The following is a 15,335-nucleotide window of genomic DNA, read 5'->3' as shown; positions in this document are numbered from 1 at the left end:
CCTGGCATCTTTCACTCAACATTTTATTTCTTTACAACATTCCATTGTATGCATAAATGACATTTTATTCATCGACTATTGATGGACATTTGGGTTGTTTCCAGTTTGGGCTATTGTCAGTTGTGCTGCTATGAACATTGTTGTAGATGTCTCTCATTAACATATCTACATATTTCTGTTGCACATATATAGGAAGAGAATGGCTGCATTATAGGGTAGCCATATATAATTGATGTTACAATACATTCCCCAGACTCCCTTTCAGAACTGAAGGATTTGTTCCCCCAGCTGCTGAGAAGCCTGCTGGTTGACAGTCCTCAGCTGCCCGCCCTTTCTAAGAAAAAAGAACTCCTTCGCCCACTGCTTGCCATTCACCACCTGCATCCATTCAATGACTTGTGGACATGGGGAGGGGGATATAAAGGCCCTCTCCCCATTGCCACTAGGAATAGCTTTGAAGGACCTCTCCGGATTCAGAGCTATCCAGAGTCAGGGGATGCTTTTGTTAAAGGTCACATCCCAATCCAATTCCTCTCTATGCAAACTCTGTTTCCTTCTCTTCCCTACAAGCTTTTACGTTTCTAAAGAAGTTGAACACCTTGTCACATGTTTTTTGGGGTCATTTGGTCATTTGTGAAGTGCCTAGTCAAGTCTTTTACCCCCTTTTCTACTGGGCTGTCTTTCCTGTGGATTTGCAGATATTTTTTCTATATCCTGGATACAAGATCTTTGTTGGGTATGTTTGCCACGTATTTTCAGAGTTGGATATACTCAGGATGCCTCAACAGTACCAGCTCATGCTGAGTCCTAATAACAATCAGTTACGTGAATGCTTGAGTCCGATAACTTCTTTAAGGAGAGAATGCTTAGAAGGTGAAATTGTGTATGGCTCTAACTGGATATAGCATATGGAAGGAGAGGGAAAGGAAGGAAACAAGACCTTAAAGGGAAAGGTCCAGAATGCAGGTAAGTCACCCTCAAACTTCGCAGGTGTCCGGCCATAGATATTTAAACACGCAACTTCTTAAAGGTAATGGTAACTAAATATTCATTCAAAGAGTGTCCATGGAAAGTACCAATGGGCCAGCCTGTTCTGGGCACTGAGGAGCCAGCTGTGAACAAGAGAGACACGATCTGTGCCTTCAGGAGATCTAGAGGGAGAGAGAGAGACAACGGCAGGTAAACAAAATGAACAGCGGTAAACCGAAGGGGTCGAGCGTTGGGTGGGAGGTGACGTTGAACCAGCAACAGCCGGACCGGGGCACCAGGGAGATCCCACCCTCGGTTCCGCCTCCACTTTGCATACGTCTTCTGACTGGCCAGCGACGGCCGGCCCCGCCTCCCGGAGCGGGCGGCTAGGGAAGCGCGGGGCGGGCCCCGCCAAGATGCAGCGGCGGCTCCGGGTGTCGCCGGGCGGGCGGGGGGCAACGCGGACCCGAGCCGGGCAGGGGGCGCCCGCCGCGGCCCCCGCGCACTCTTAGCTCCCCAGACGTGCCGACTGACTCCGACCGTCCTTGCCTCCGTCCTGCTGCCGTCTCCGCCCTCCACCCTTTGTGCCGCGGCCGCTCGGTGCCCCCGGCTCCGCAGGACCTCGGCCCGGCCGGACCGCGGCGGCGCGCCAGCCCCGCGTGGGCGCCGGGTCAGCGGCCGATGGCGAGGGGGCGCGGCGCGGGCGGGGGCGCTGCAGCCCGAGTCGGCGACGCGGGAGGCCCGGCCCGCCTCCGCCGCATTGTCCCGGGCCCCGCGCCCCGGCTCTGAGCCGCGCCGCCGCAGCGCCCGCCTGCCGCCCACCGCCCGCGGGGCCATGCGGAGAGCCGCCGGGATGGAGGACTTCTCCACAGAGGAAGAGGAGCCCTGGTACGACCAGCAGGACCTGGAGCAGGGTGAGCGCGGGAGCCTGGGTGCGGCGGGAGAGCGGGGTGCGCCCGGCGACCCCTGTCCGCTTCTCCATTGTTGAGCAATATCACCCCGGGGAGGGCTGGGCTGGACCCGGAGAGGCGGACTCCGAGGAGTGATGCGTCTGGAGAAGGGGACGTGGAGACAGGGAACACTGCCCGGGGAGACCCGGGCGGGATCCGCGGAGGGTGCAGAAGTGGGGGGAGCGGCCTTTCTCTTTCCCCGAACGACAGGGGCATACTTCATCCGGCTCGCCCGCCCCATCTTAGAAGCAGGAACTGTCCAGGAGCCCCTGGTATTGTTGGGGGCCTGAATATTGGCTGGAAGTCTTTGAGGGCCCGGAGGTGGCTCCTTGGTTATGTTTGCTGAGAGGAGAGAGAGAGTGTGTGTGTGTGTGTGTGTGTACGCGCGCACACGCGCGCGCGCTCGCGCGTCTAGCGGAAAGTTATCCCATTCCAAATCCAGTGGCATCCTTCCCTGCCAGGATTCCTGAGCTCTGAGACTCCCAGAAAGTTTCCGGAACTCCCTAACCCTCTACCCAGGGAGAGTATAGGGGTTTGGGAACCCTGCTTGTCAAGAAGCAGCAAAAACTTGGACCTTCCTGAGGGGAAGGGGGTGCCTTGGCCCTTCCCCTCCCAGCCCTCACTCAAATGACTCATGGTTCGGAGGGAACCAGTTTTGGGAATTCTGAGCAATGCACCAGACTAGAGCCTGAGTAGAGTGGGAGCCACTACCCCCATTCCCATCTGAGGGTGGAGAGGGTGGCTGGAAGGGGGCTAGAATCTGGTGATGAGGTGGCCAAGGTGACATCACTCCAGGCAGGGGGCGGAGCAATGGGACAGGAAGAAGGAGGAGGCCTAAGAGGGTCAGGGCCAAGGACTGCTGGAACAGCGTCAAATCCACCCTCTCTTCCCCCAAAGTGCCTCAGTCTTGGGTGGTTAGAGCTGGAGTGGCAAGGAAACATATCCAGGAGAAGTGACCACCGTCACCCAGCAAGCCAGGCGAGTGTGGACACCAGTCTGGTTCAGTGTGTACTAACCACCCCTGCTCTGAGTCGCCGTCCGCTGGGGCCCCAGATGCCTAGTTTTGCCCTCATGTGAGACAGCTACCCAGATCCCAGAGCCTTTGTTTCCTGGCCGTGACCCACATCCCCACGTGGCAAGATCTGCTGGTAGATGAGACTGTCCTTGTCCTCGGGAGTGTGGGTTAATCAGAGTCTCTGGAGGACCAGTGTGGGACTGAGGCTGCTGGGCTGAACTCTGCCATAGTCTTTTCCCTAGAGTCTACCCTCAGCCTCCCTGGTAGAATGTGATGTCCAGTACTAGCTGTACTACTCCCTCCCCCATCCTGGGCACCACCCCCCAAGGTTTGCATCCTACAAACACCTATCAGGCTCACACTTAAGTGTCAGACACCATCCTGGGAGTTGAGATCGTCTCAGCGCCCGCCTTTTGCGTTGCACCTGGGCAGGTGGAGTTGGGCCTGTAACTGAGTGTGTGTGTTAGGATCCAGTGAGAGGGCTTCATGGAAGAGGCAGGCCTCGATGGAAAGACTGGAAGCTGAGCGCCTGGGAAGATGGCTCCCCGGGAGGCTGATGCTGATGTTGCTGCTGTCTCGTTTCATTCCCGCACCCCTAACAAAGTCCCTGGCATCCTGCCCGGCCCAGATGTGGGAGGAAGGAGCCAGAGAGACGTACTGCTTCCGGAGAGCGAGAGGTGTCGAGATTCGAGCTGGGCTGGGCAGCCGTGCTCTGGGACCAAAATGGGGGCTAGCCTTGCTGGGCTACAGCAGCTGGCCTTGTCTTGTGGCCCTAGGAGTAGCCAGGGCCCGGGATTACGGAGGGAAACCAGAAATGAGACAGTGCCTGAAGAAATTGGAGTTTGGGGCCTAAAAACATACGTCTCTTCACCCTGGGCGAGGGTGAGAGTGGAAGGCTTTCTGCTCTGAGACTCATAAAGGTTTATGCAAAGGCCCCTCCGAGCTGGGCACCTGGGCAGGTGGAGTTGGGCCTGGAGGGTGAATAGGGGCTGCCTGGCCATTTGGGGTGGAGGAAATCCTATGCCCAGGTACAGGACAGCTTGAGAAGACCACACACAGCTAGAAAGTAGAGGCGTCTGGAGTGCCAGGCGTGGGCTCGAGGATGTCCCAGGCACGGCCACTGCAGCACCACCTCCTGGAGCCCAGCACAGAGAGCTGGGTGGTAGGGTGAAGGGTGGGCCAAAGGCCAGCCATATTGGGGATCAGGTGCCTGTGGCATCCCCCTTTCCTGTCCCAACCCCCCAGTCCCCTCCTGCCCAGCTGCTCCCTGATTGCCTCTGAGTGGCTCAGGCAGTGGTTGGCTCAGTCGGCCTGGCCTCCCCTCTGTTTTTGTTTCCCCCTGTCCTGAGGGCAGCCCCAACTGTATTTTCAGGAAGCTTGGCCTTCCAGATGCTGTTTGACTTGGATGCTGCTTTGCCCCAGAGGAGGGAGGCAGCTGGGACAAGCAAGGTCCTAGATCCTCCCCATGTTCCCTCCACCCACTGACACAAGCATCTATAAAAATAGAAAAAGCCATTGATTCTTAAGCACCGGCTCTCTCTGTCTCTGCCTGCCTTGCTTCCCGACCTTGGGCCAGGCATGGAGGGCCCGGTGGTACCTCCTTCTAGAGTGAGAGAGGGCTGCTGAGTCACAGATTTGAAGTCCTGGGGTGCCTGACCTTGAGTCTTGGCCTTGGACGAGAGCTCTGACATGGCAAGGGGAGGGGAGTGACTGGACCCCAGTCGTGTGGACCCAGAGTTCCTGACATCCATGCCCTGGAGATTGTAAGCAGGAAGCCTGCAGCCCGGCCAGGTGGCAGATTGCCTGCTCCCACCTGCTTTATCTTTGTCCCTTCCTCCCTGTGCCTGTTCCCTGTCCCTGTCCCACCTCTCTGCTCCAGAATCGTGGGTCCCCCCTCCAACCCCAAATAGTGGGGACAGCGGGGTTTCAGGGTTTCTTTCCAAAGACATCCCGGTGGCTTCCAGCCATTCCCTCTGAGCCCCCTGAGACACTGCTCCTGGGGAGCACGTCAGCAGGCACTCCGAGGGCAAAACTGCTGAAGCCCACTACAGGAGCCCCCCGGAAAACTCCAGGGTCCAGCCAGGACCCATGCCCATTCAGACTTGGTACCTTCCCCCAGGTTGGTCCAGTGGGACCATTAATCTGCCCGTGACTGGCTATTTATGACTCCAGCATCTACTTCCTGCTCAGCCAGCTCCTCCGTTCTCCCTCCCCGAGGCCTCCCCCATCCCTGGTCCAGAGGGTGCTACCCCCTCCCCGGAGCCCAGAGCCATCAGCAGCCGTCTGCTAGCTGGTTTACCTTCCCCAGCCCTTGGCTCCAGCCAGTCCCCTGCCCTGCAGCTTCTAGACTTCGCCTGTGATCCCTCCTGGCAGCTGTTGACCAGCTTAGCTTGCATCGTGATCCAGTTTCCCCAGAAGGTCTCTGAGATTCTCCCCCACCCTGGACAGCTTCTATTGTGTTTGTCCCCACCCCTGAGTCACTGGGCGGCCTGGTTACATTCGCAGCCTGCTCAGGGGAAGCTCCTGTGTCCCTGGTTTATAGTGACAATGGCCGACCCAGCCCAGCGGCAGAAACACAGCTCAGGCGCTCACCGGGCAGGAAAAGCATAAAATGCAGTTGGTCGTGGCTTTGGAGCCTGAGTTCTTGGACTCTAAGTTAAGCTGCAGGAACCCCAAGCAGGCCGCCTCTGGGGCCTGTCCCCCAACACCAGCATCAGTAGCAATGGCCTCTTCACAGGCCACCTGCCAGTTCCCAGAGGAGAAAACCCTGACGAGTGCGGCCCTCTGTTCTTTTCCACAGCTACCTGAGCTATTCGATACCATTTGGAGATGAACTAAATGTTCACCGTCTCATTTCAGAAAGTAGGCAGATGGGGTGGCTCCCTCATCAGGGCCGGTCTTGCCAGACTCCCGCATTCCCACCAAGCACTCCACGCAACGGAGGGCTGCGGTTCTATGAGGCTCACATCAAACCTCACACTTTGCAGACGGATGCCTCCAGACACCTTCACACCCTGTAGACAGTTGCCCAACTTCTAGTTCATAAGTCCATATGGCAAGTGGCCCCATTCCCCCACCAGTCTGTATTAGGTAACTGGTGTCTCTCGCCATTATCATCCGAAGTTCATTGCTCAAAGCTGAAGGTTCTTTTTATTTTTTTTATTTTTTTATTTTTATTTTTATTTTTTTTTTAAAGATTTTATTTATTTATCAGAGAGAGAGAGGGGGAGAGAGCAAGCACAAGCAGACAGAGTGGCAGGCAGAGGCAGAGGGAGAAGCAGGCTCCCTGCTGAGCAAGGAGCCCGATGTGGGACTCGATCCCAGGACGCTGGGATCATGACCTGAGCCGAAGGCAGCTGCTTAACCAACTGAGCCACCCAGGCGTCCCTTTTTTTTTTTTTTAAATAAAGATTTTTATTTATTTATTTGACAGAGAGAGATCACAAATAGGCAGAGAGGCAGCCAGAGAGAGAGAGAGGGAAGCAGGCTCCCTGCTGAGCAGAGAGCCCGATGCGGGGCTCGATCCCAGGAGCCGGGGATCATGACCTGAGCCAAAGGCAGAGGCTTAACCTACTGAGCCACCCAGGTGCCCCAAAGCTGAAGGTTCTTATCTGGGATCTGTATTTTTTTTTTTTTTAGGGTTTTATTTATTTGAGAGAGAGAGAGTGAGGGGAAGAGCAGAGGGGAAGGGAGAGGGACAAGCAGACTCCATGCTGAGCGCTGAGACCAATGCAGGGCTTGATCTGACCTGAGCCGAACCTGAAACCAAGATTTGGACACTGAACCCACTGAGCCACCCAGGCACCCAGCTACCCAGGCCGAGGTGGCTGTTTAGGAAAGCAGCTTTTGTTTTCCCAGGCTAGGTTATTGTAGCCTTTCTCGGGGATAGCAGGTTTGTACTCCTCCAGGAAACTCCTCCAGGTGATATTGGGGCACAGGGCCCCGCTCCTGGCTGAGGCCCACCCTGGGGACACCCTCGGGCTGTTTCAAAACCTTACCTTTATGCGTGGGAGCAGAATCCAGGCTTGTTCTCAACAGGCAGCTGGGCCTTTTGTCCAGGCCCTCTGGGTTCCGTAAGGTGATGTCAGTCTGACTCCCAGCCCAGGCTGAAAAAGAGCCCGAGGCTCTCCTCTCCTTGGCCCACTGGGAGTCACTGCTCTCCTGGGCTCTTCTGAGAAGAAAAGCCCCCTCCCCAGAGCTGCCCAGTGCCCAGCAAGGGGCTCAGCTGAAACAATTGTATTGATGAAACTCACTAGGGGGGCTACAGAGACCCTTTATCCTCCAGGGAGTCGAGAACGATCACTGAACAGGGGAAGCATTAAAGACTTGAATCCTGGACCACATCACATCCGCCCCTGCAGAGTTGCCATTAAGCATCTCGATCTGGATTTTTTTTTTTATTTTATTTATATATTTGACAGAGGGAGATATCACAAGTAGGCAGAGAGGCAGGCAGAGAGAGTGGGGGAAGTAGGCTCCCTGCTGAGCAGAGAGCCTGATACGGACTGCATCCCAGGACCTGGAGATCACAGACCAGGGCCCGATGAAGGCAGAGGCTTAACCCACTGAGCCACCCAGGCGCCCTTCGGTCTGGATTTATACCATGAGCCTAGATCAAGGGCTATTTGAAGAAACAACCTCACAGTGGGAAAAAGACCCAGGCTTTCCTGGACAGCATTTTGGTGGAATGAATCAAATAGGTCTGTTCTTTGTTCTGATGATTCTGTTTCTGGGAAAGGATCTCCAGGATACCTGCAGTGATTTGCACCAAGATCTTCGCACTATGAGTTTTTGTACAGTTTCATTTTTTTTAAAAGATTTTATTTGAGAGAACGAGAGCACACACAGAGGGAGCAGCAGAGGGAGAGGGAGAAGAAGGGAGCCCGATGCGGGGCTCGATCCCCGGACCCTGGGATCACAACTGAGCGGAAGGCAGATGCTTAACCCACCAAGCCACCCAGGTGCCTCCAGTTTCATTTTTAACAGAAAAAAAATGGGAAATACCTAAAAGGCCAACAGTAAGGGCAATTTAGGGACTCGTATACAACAGAACATTCACACCCACTAGAAATGGCCTCTAGATCCTTGTGGACACAGAAAACTATTTAGGCCAAATTGTGAAGTGAAAAAAAGCAGGTACAGAAAACTGTTCACACAAAGTCATACCGAAAGCTGCTCTGAGTCCAGAGAGCTGATTAGAAGGATGGTTAGCCTCATGTTGACAGCGTCTTCCTCTAAGTGAGGCATTTTCTTCTTCCTGCTTACGCCACTCTCCCTCCCCACACAGACCCTAATTCTAATCACTTACGAACGGCAGTCTTCTTCTTTGATAACTATTTGAGGTCACCTCCATGTGTTTGTGGAGTTCTCAGTGATAGATCTAAGAATATGTTAAATACATTTTCTTTCTTTTTTTTTTTTAAAGATTTTATCTATTTATTTGACAGACAGAGATCACAAGCAGGCAGAGCAGCAGGCAGAGAGAGAGAGGAGGAAGCAGGCTCCCCGCTGAGCAGAGAGCCCGATGCGGGGCTCGATCCCAGGACCCTGGGATCGTGACCCGAGCCGAAGGCAGAGGCTTTAACCCACTGAGCCACCCCGGCACCTGCCACTCATTCTCTCAGAAAGTATTTATTACATACCTACTGTATGCCAGGTGTTCTAGGTCCTGGGGTGCCTGGGTGGCTCAGTGGGTTAAAGCCTCTGCCTTCGGCTCAGGTCACGATCCCAGGGTCCTGGGATCGAGCCCCGCATCGGGCTCTCTGCTCAGCAGAGAGCCTGCTTCCCCCTCTCTCTCTGCCTGCCTCTCTGCCTACTTGTGATCTCTGTCTGTCAAATAAATAAATAAAATCTTTTTAAAAAAATGGGCAAAATCTCTGCCCCGTGAGCTTACAATTAGTCGGAGGGTGGGGCGGGGGAGATGAACAAAATAAAGATAAACGAGCAAATAGCTTGGTAAGTTAGATGATGGTACGTGCTAAGGAGAAAAACTAAGCTGAGAGGGAGTACAAGGCAGGGGAGGGGTGACTTTGAATCAGTGGTTGGGAAAGGACTCCTAGAGCAGGTGACATTTAAGCACAGATTTGAAGGTGGAGAGGGACAGGCCCTGGGAGTGTCTGGAGAATGGACATTCCAGAGAGACGCGGCCGTCCATGCAAAGCGTAGCTCCCAGCTCACATCCCCTTCTAGGCCTGGAGGCTCCCTGAGGGCAGCTCTGTGTCCTGGCTGTCTTGGCGTCCCCAAAGGATAGCCTACACTGAATCGTCAGAACATTTACGGGAGTCCTCTGAGCTCGTTCAGCTGCTCATCGTTACTCCCGTCCTCTGCCCCCCCTCCACTAGACTTGCACTTGGCCGCAGAGCTGGGGAAGACCCTGCTGGAGAGGAACAAGGAGCTGGAGGAGTCTCTGCAGCAGATGTACTCCACCAATGAGGAGCAAGTGCAGGAGATCGAGGTGAGGGGCCACGTAGGCCCTGCGTGTGCTCCACCACCCATTAAGGACCCCCTGGCCTGTGGTGACTTTGTGTAACTTAGAGAAGGGTGCCTTCTTAGCAGACACAGCTTTGGCCCCATAGCCTTGTGCAGTTCACAACCTGTACAACTATCCCAGGCAGCCCTATCACACCTACCATCTTTACTCCCCCACACTCTGCTGCAGCCAAAATGTGTTTGTAGAAACACAAAGCAAATGTGTCCCTAGAAACTGGACAAGGTCCAGATGAACACATTTCCCTCAACCTTGTTCTGAAAGGGTCCTCCATCTTTTCCCCTCCAGTACCTAACCAAGCAGCTGGACACGCTGCGGCACATGAATGAACAGCACGCCAAAGTGTACGAGCAGCTGGACCTGACAGCCCGAGACCTGGAGCTGACCAACCAGAAGCTGGTGCTGGAGAGTAAGGCTGCCCAGCAGAAGATTCATGGGTGAGGGCCGGGTGGCGGGCTGGGGGGCGAGCGAGGGAAAGGTCAGGTTGGCTTGCCTGTGGACGTATAGTCTGGTGGGTGTGACCCATGCTCCTTTTCCCAGAAGCCCAGGCCCGGGTTCCCGGGATGGTAGTGAGATGGCCCTTGGCAATTTGGGGTGGTTTCACGATCAGGCCACAATCCCTGTGGAAGCAGCAGCTACACACCAGGCTCTGTAGGCACTGGAGATACAGCGATGGGGAGGTGAAGAGATCTCCCCGCCCTCTGGGAGCGCCCAGCCCTGGAGGGGTGGCCGGCATGTAAATCCTTACAGCAGTGCAGGCTAAGTGCTCAAAGGGTGTAGGAGGAACCGAGGTGGCACAGAGGAGAACGGTCAGCTCAGCCAGGGAGGCGCGGGATGAGAGCGGGTCCTTGGGCACACAGGGAGTCCTTGTCTGACCTCAGCACCCCGCAGCAGGGGTCAAGGCTGCCCATCTGTCCCCATCCCCGAGTCCCTCCAGGCCTGCAGTGGGGAGGGCTGGCCCCGTCCTGTTAAAATCCCTCCCACGGGCGCCCCTGCCCCCAGGCTCACAGAGACCATCGAGCGCCTGCAGACGCAGGTGGAGCAGCTGCAGGCCCAGGTGGAGCAGCTGCGGGGCCTGGAGCAGCTGCGAGTGCGCCGGGAGAAGCGGGAACGCAGACGCACCATCCACACCTTCCCCTGCCTCAAGGAGCTGTGCACCAGCCCCCGGTAGGTGGGGGCGCCACGCGGGGGTGGGGGGCAACCCGGATCCTGTGCGGTGTCCCCGGCTCTCTAGGGAGGAGAGGGTGGGCCCCAGGTAGCAGGTGGGAGTGAAAGGTGGTGTGCTGGCGGGCTGGCGGAGGGACCCGTCCTGTTGCCAGCAACGTCAGCAGCTGGCACTGACCGAGCCCTGGCCGCGCGGCCACCCTCACTGCTCTAAGGGGTTTCGCTCTGGTGGCAATCCCATCCTCACTGCTCCAATGTGGAAACGGAAGCTCAGAGGTTATATGAGCTTATCCAAGGTCACCTCTTCGATAAGCTAGAATCCAGGTCGGGAGGAGTTAACCACTACACTTTTCAGTACCCCCCCCCTTTTTCTCTTTAGAGGGAAGTGAGGGGAGGGGTATGGGGGAGGGGCGAGAATCTCAAGCAGGCTCCATGCTGCATGGTCCCATTAAACTTAAAGGGATGTCCTCTTAATATAAAAAATCATAATTGTGGGGACGCCCGGGTCGTTCAGTCCATTGGGCGTCTTATTCTTCGTTTCAGCTCAGGTCATGATCTCACAGGGCAAGAGATGGTGCCCACCAGGGGCTCCACGCTCAGTAGGGAGTCCGCTGGAAGGTTCCTCTCTTCCCCTCCACCCCCCACCACGTGCACACACTCTCTCTCAAATGGGTAAATAAATCTTTAAAAAAAATTTTTTTCTAAATACGTGTTGTGTATTTAGTGGGTGTTTCAATAAAGGTCCTGGCAGGAGACCACGCCTTGCACAGAGTAATTGAGGAACGATTAATGAAGAGGTGTGGACGAAGGTGTAGGGGAACCTCAGGGACACTGCAGTCCCCCAGGGCTGTGACAGCAAGGAGCTGTTACCATCCTGGGCCTGAAGGGACCAGGAAGGGGAAGGCCAGGAGGTGCTGCCCAGCCAGCACTAACCAGGGAAGGAGTCTGGCCAAGAAGCCCTTCCTTGACCTCCCTCTCTTCCTGCCCTCCGAACCTCCTGCCCATGCCTCCTGCTTGTTCAGCTCGGGAGAGAGCAGAAGCCGGGCTGAAGCAGTTCACTGTGGTCAGCCGCCCAGGGTGGAGAGCAAGGAGAGGAAGGGCGGAGAGTGGTTCTAGAGGGGCAAACAGGATATGCGACCCACGTGGATGGGAGAGGTGTTAAGCCTGGGGTGCCTTGGCCTTGACCGGATGTCTGCTGGCCCTCCCCTACCCCCTCTCAGATGTGAGGATGCCTTTCGCCTGCACAGTTCCTCCTTGGAGCTGGGCCCACGGCCCCTGGAGCAGGAGAACGAGCGGCTGCAGACCCTGGTGGGTGTGCTGCGTTCCCAGGTGAGCCAGGAGCGGCAGCGCAAGGAGCGGGCGGAGCGCGAGTACGCGGCGGTGCTACAGGAGTACTCGGAGCTGGAGCGGCAGCTGTGCGAGATGGAGGGCTGCCGCCTCCGCGTACAGGAGCTGGAGGCCGAGCTGCTGGAGCTGCAGCAGATGAAGCAGGCCAAGACCTACCTGCTGGGCCGGGAGGACCACCTGGCCGAGGCCCTGCTGGCGCCCCTCACCCAGGCCCCCGAGACCGATGACCCCCAGCCTGGCAGCGGGGACGACCCGGGCGCCCAGGACGGTGTCGCCTCTCCTGCCGCGTCCCCGGGCCACGCTGTGCGCAAGAGCTGCAGCGACACTGCGCTCAACGCCATCGTGGCCAAAGACCCAGCCAGCCGGCACGCGGGCAACCTCACGCTGCACGCCAACAGCGTGCGCAAGCGCGGCATGTCCATCCTGCGGGAGGTGGACGAGCAGTACCATGCGCTGCTCGAGAAGTACGAGGAGCTGCTGAGCAAGTGCAGGCAGCACGGCGCGGGGGTGCGGCACGCCGGCGTGCAGACCTCGAGGCCCATCTCCCGAGACAGCTCGTGGAGAGACCTTCGTGGGGGCGAGGAGGGCCAGGGGGAGGCCAAGGCGGGTGAGAAGAGCCTGAGCCAGCACGTGGAGGCTGTGGACAAGCGGCTGGAGCAGAGCCAGCCGGAGTACAAGGCACTTTTCAAGGAGATCTTCTCCAGGATCCAGAAGACCAAGGCCGACATCAACGCCACCAAAGTCAAGACACACAGCAGCAAGTGACCCTTTCCCCGCCTGCAGCCTCCCCTGGGGTCTGGCCATGGGGCTCCTTCTGCCCCGGCGCAGCCTCGAGTGAGGGAGGGAGCCCCGTCGAGCAGCGATACGGCCCAGGGGAGGCTGCTCTCCAGCCCAGGCAGCATGTGGGGGATGCAACCTGTTCTCTGCTCACTCAGGAGGCGGTCAACATGGAAAACGGCTGGCCTCCCAGGACCGTCCACCACCCTGCGTCAGCCCAAAGACGCAGCTGAGAGTCGCAGAGCCAAACGTCCCCACTGCCCCGAGGATTCCCAGCTCCCCAGCCCTTGACTTCCTGACCCTGGGCCTTGCTCACAGATTTGTGGCCACGCTTCTAAAAGCCATTCTGGACCACTTGGCTGTTTCTTTTTTTTTTTTTCCCTTTCTTTCCAAAGTTCAGTTTTTTTGAGAGATTTGCAATGCAAGGTCTCCCCACAACCTTGCCACAACTGGAAACACTTGAAGGGAGATCCCCAGGCCTGCTGTTGCAGGCTCCAGGGGTCTCCTGGACCACCCACTGCTTCTCCTCAGCTGTGATGCGCTGTCGTTCCTTTAGCACCAGCTGTCCCATCTCCAGGGTCCTGACCAGGTCAGAGACGGCTCCTGCCATGCAGAGCAGAACGCCTCAGCCAGGCCCAGAGTGCCCCCCACTTCCCCCTGGAGACCCTCAGCCCACTGCAGATCTGTAGCCAATCAGAGGAGGGGAACAGGGAGCCCCTCGGCAGCCATACACGAACAATGCACCCTGCGTCCCTCAGAGCCAGCCTCCTAGGGCTCCAGCCCCTGGAAATGCCTTCTGGCCATTAAGCCTTCCAGGACTCTGGGCGGTGGGGAGCCCCCATCTCTGCACGCCACCTCTGACTCACCAAGCTTGGCCTCTGCCTGCCCCCATCTCAGGGACCATGATGTGTCTCATTCACGCCCATGCTCCCCACAGGCTGACCCCTCCTCAGATCATGCCTGCTGCCCCCAGAATGTCCCGGGCATGTGCCACCAGCCAGTGGTCCCAGCATCCGCCCCTGCCCCCCTTCACTGGGGACTGCCCAAGATCCCCATCTATGCTGAACAGTATTGAAATGGGACCTGGTGGGGAGCATGTCTCCTCTCTCCCATAGAATGCCTGTTCTTCACCTCCCACCTTTTGGGGGGGCTTTTGAGCACCCATTCGGGTCACAGGTTAAACCCTTTGTTAAGGCTTCAGAAAGTCCAGCTTCGGCTAAGAGATGTCCAGGTCCCCAGCTTGCCCTAAGCAGTTCTTCAGGGTTTCCAGTTCCTTCTACCACCCATCCGGAGATCCTTCCACACAGCCCGGTGGAAGGTGGCAGCCCTGGCCTCTGTGCTGGGAACCCAGCAGGGACCTTCATGCCTTATCTGTTTCTAAGGGGTAAAGGGGTTTTCTTAACAAGCATGCCCGACCTCCCTAGAGTCGCTACCCTGCTCTCTGGGCGGCACTGTGATGAGCGCTGTCGGCTGGTCCTTCCGTTCACACATCTTGGAACCCTTTGTCCTTTGGAGCTGGGCAGTTCCCAGCCCTCCGTGTGTCTCTGTCATCTAGGGTGGAGGGGATAGGGTGGGGGAAGGGCTCCTGCCTGTTTGCTCCCCAGTTCTGTAGCGGCCGACCAGCGTCACCTTTGAAGTATACATGAGAGAAATATATTTACAAATGCTTTATTCTCTTCTTTAATAAAAAATGCACCAGTATTCTAAAAGCAGAAATGGCCCTAGGGCCATGGTCTTGTCTTTGTGCCTCTCACACACCCACCTGTCATCCCACAGCTCTGGGTCTGGGTTGGGGGGGGCACATCCTGAGCTTCGCTCTCCTGGGATCTGCAACCAAACAACCAGATGCCTTGTGGGTGTTATCAGGGCACTGGGCAGATAAGGGGTGGTGGTGAAGGAAGCAGAGGCAGATTTGCCCACTCACTCTGCACTGTCTGCTCACTGTCCTTCACAGAAGAAGGAAGGTGGGTCTAGTTTAGAATAGAGCTAGCGAAGACTGGATTTCCCACCCAGTGCTGCGGAGAAAAAAAAAAAAAGCCATCCAATCCCTGAAAGTAAAAAGAAGTTCCTAATCACCTCCTCGCGACAGCTCACTTCTGTTGTCTGCTGACTTTGTGCCGGGCCGCGTCAACCTTGGGAGGCTCTGTTCTACTGATGGAGATTCTGAGGCTTCGGGGTTGAATTAGTAATTCAGAGTCACACAGAAACATTCGAACCCCGAGCTGACCTGTTCCATTCTGCAATACTGCACATTCCTATCTCTTTATAATGTTTAGTTTTAAGAGCAGTCGGACCCAAGGCACTCCAGAAAAGAAGAAAGGAAAATCCTATGGGTCCCCGACATGGTAGTGGTCCCCCAACTCACAGGCCAGAGAGAAGGGCTCATGTCTACAAGCTCGTCAGCTACCAGCAATGGCTTAGTGATGCTTTGTCTTGTCTTCCCTGTTTTCCTCTTGCCTCCAAAGGACCCCTTCTTGAAGCCCCATTTCAGCCCGTGGAGGACCAAGGAGGGGATGGAAAGTGCCCACCTTTAAACGGAACAGGTGGCACTTCTCAGCCTGTTTCTTCCAGAAGGGCCTCTATTCTGGATGGTTCACAACAGCAGCGGGTGAGAGGAGTTTGCCAG

General features: G+C 56.5%; 1 protein-coding gene across 1 annotated transcript; it reads left to right on the top strand.

The window, feature by feature from the left end:
• Window positions 1-1,733: 1,733 nt before the first annotated feature.
• Window positions 1,734-14,418, top strand: CDR2L (cerebellar degeneration related protein 2 like). The gene is made up of 5 exons (XM_044247473.1): window positions 1,734-1,883; window positions 9,276-9,388; window positions 9,710-9,858; window positions 10,424-10,588; window positions 11,806-14,418. The coding sequence occupies exons 1-5, from the start codon at window positions 1,805-1,807 to the stop codon at window positions 12,695-12,697; spliced, it is 1,398 nt and encodes a 465-aa protein (XP_044103408.1). The 5' UTR covers window positions 1,734-1,804; the 3' UTR covers window positions 12,698-14,418.
• The last annotated feature ends 917 nt before the right edge of the window (window positions 14,419-15,335 follow it).

The sequence above is a fragment of the Neovison vison genome, chromosome 5 (assembly GCF_020171115.1).
Source record: "Neovison vison isolate M4711 chromosome 5, ASM_NN_V1, whole genome shotgun sequence".
In the NCBI taxonomy this organism is placed as follows: domain Eukaryota; kingdom Metazoa; phylum Chordata; class Mammalia; order Carnivora; family Mustelidae; genus Neogale; species Neogale vison.
The sequence above is the reverse complement of the archived record's forward strand: the minus strand, read 5'-3'. Positions and strand labels throughout refer to the sequence as shown.

Coding starts and splice junctions, on each gene's coding strand:
- CDR2L (XM_044247473.1), top strand. CDS start 1,805: ATGCGGAGAGCCGCCGGGATGGAGGACTTCTCCACAGAGGAAGAGGAG. Junction 1,884..9,275: donor CCAGCAGGACCTGGAGCAGG/GTGAGCGCGGGA, acceptor CCCCTCCACTAG/ACTTGCACTTGGCCGCAGAG. Junction 10,589..11,805: donor GAGCTGTGCACCAGCCCCCG/GTAGGTGGGGGC, acceptor ACCCCCTCTCAG/ATGTGAGGATGCCTTTCGCC.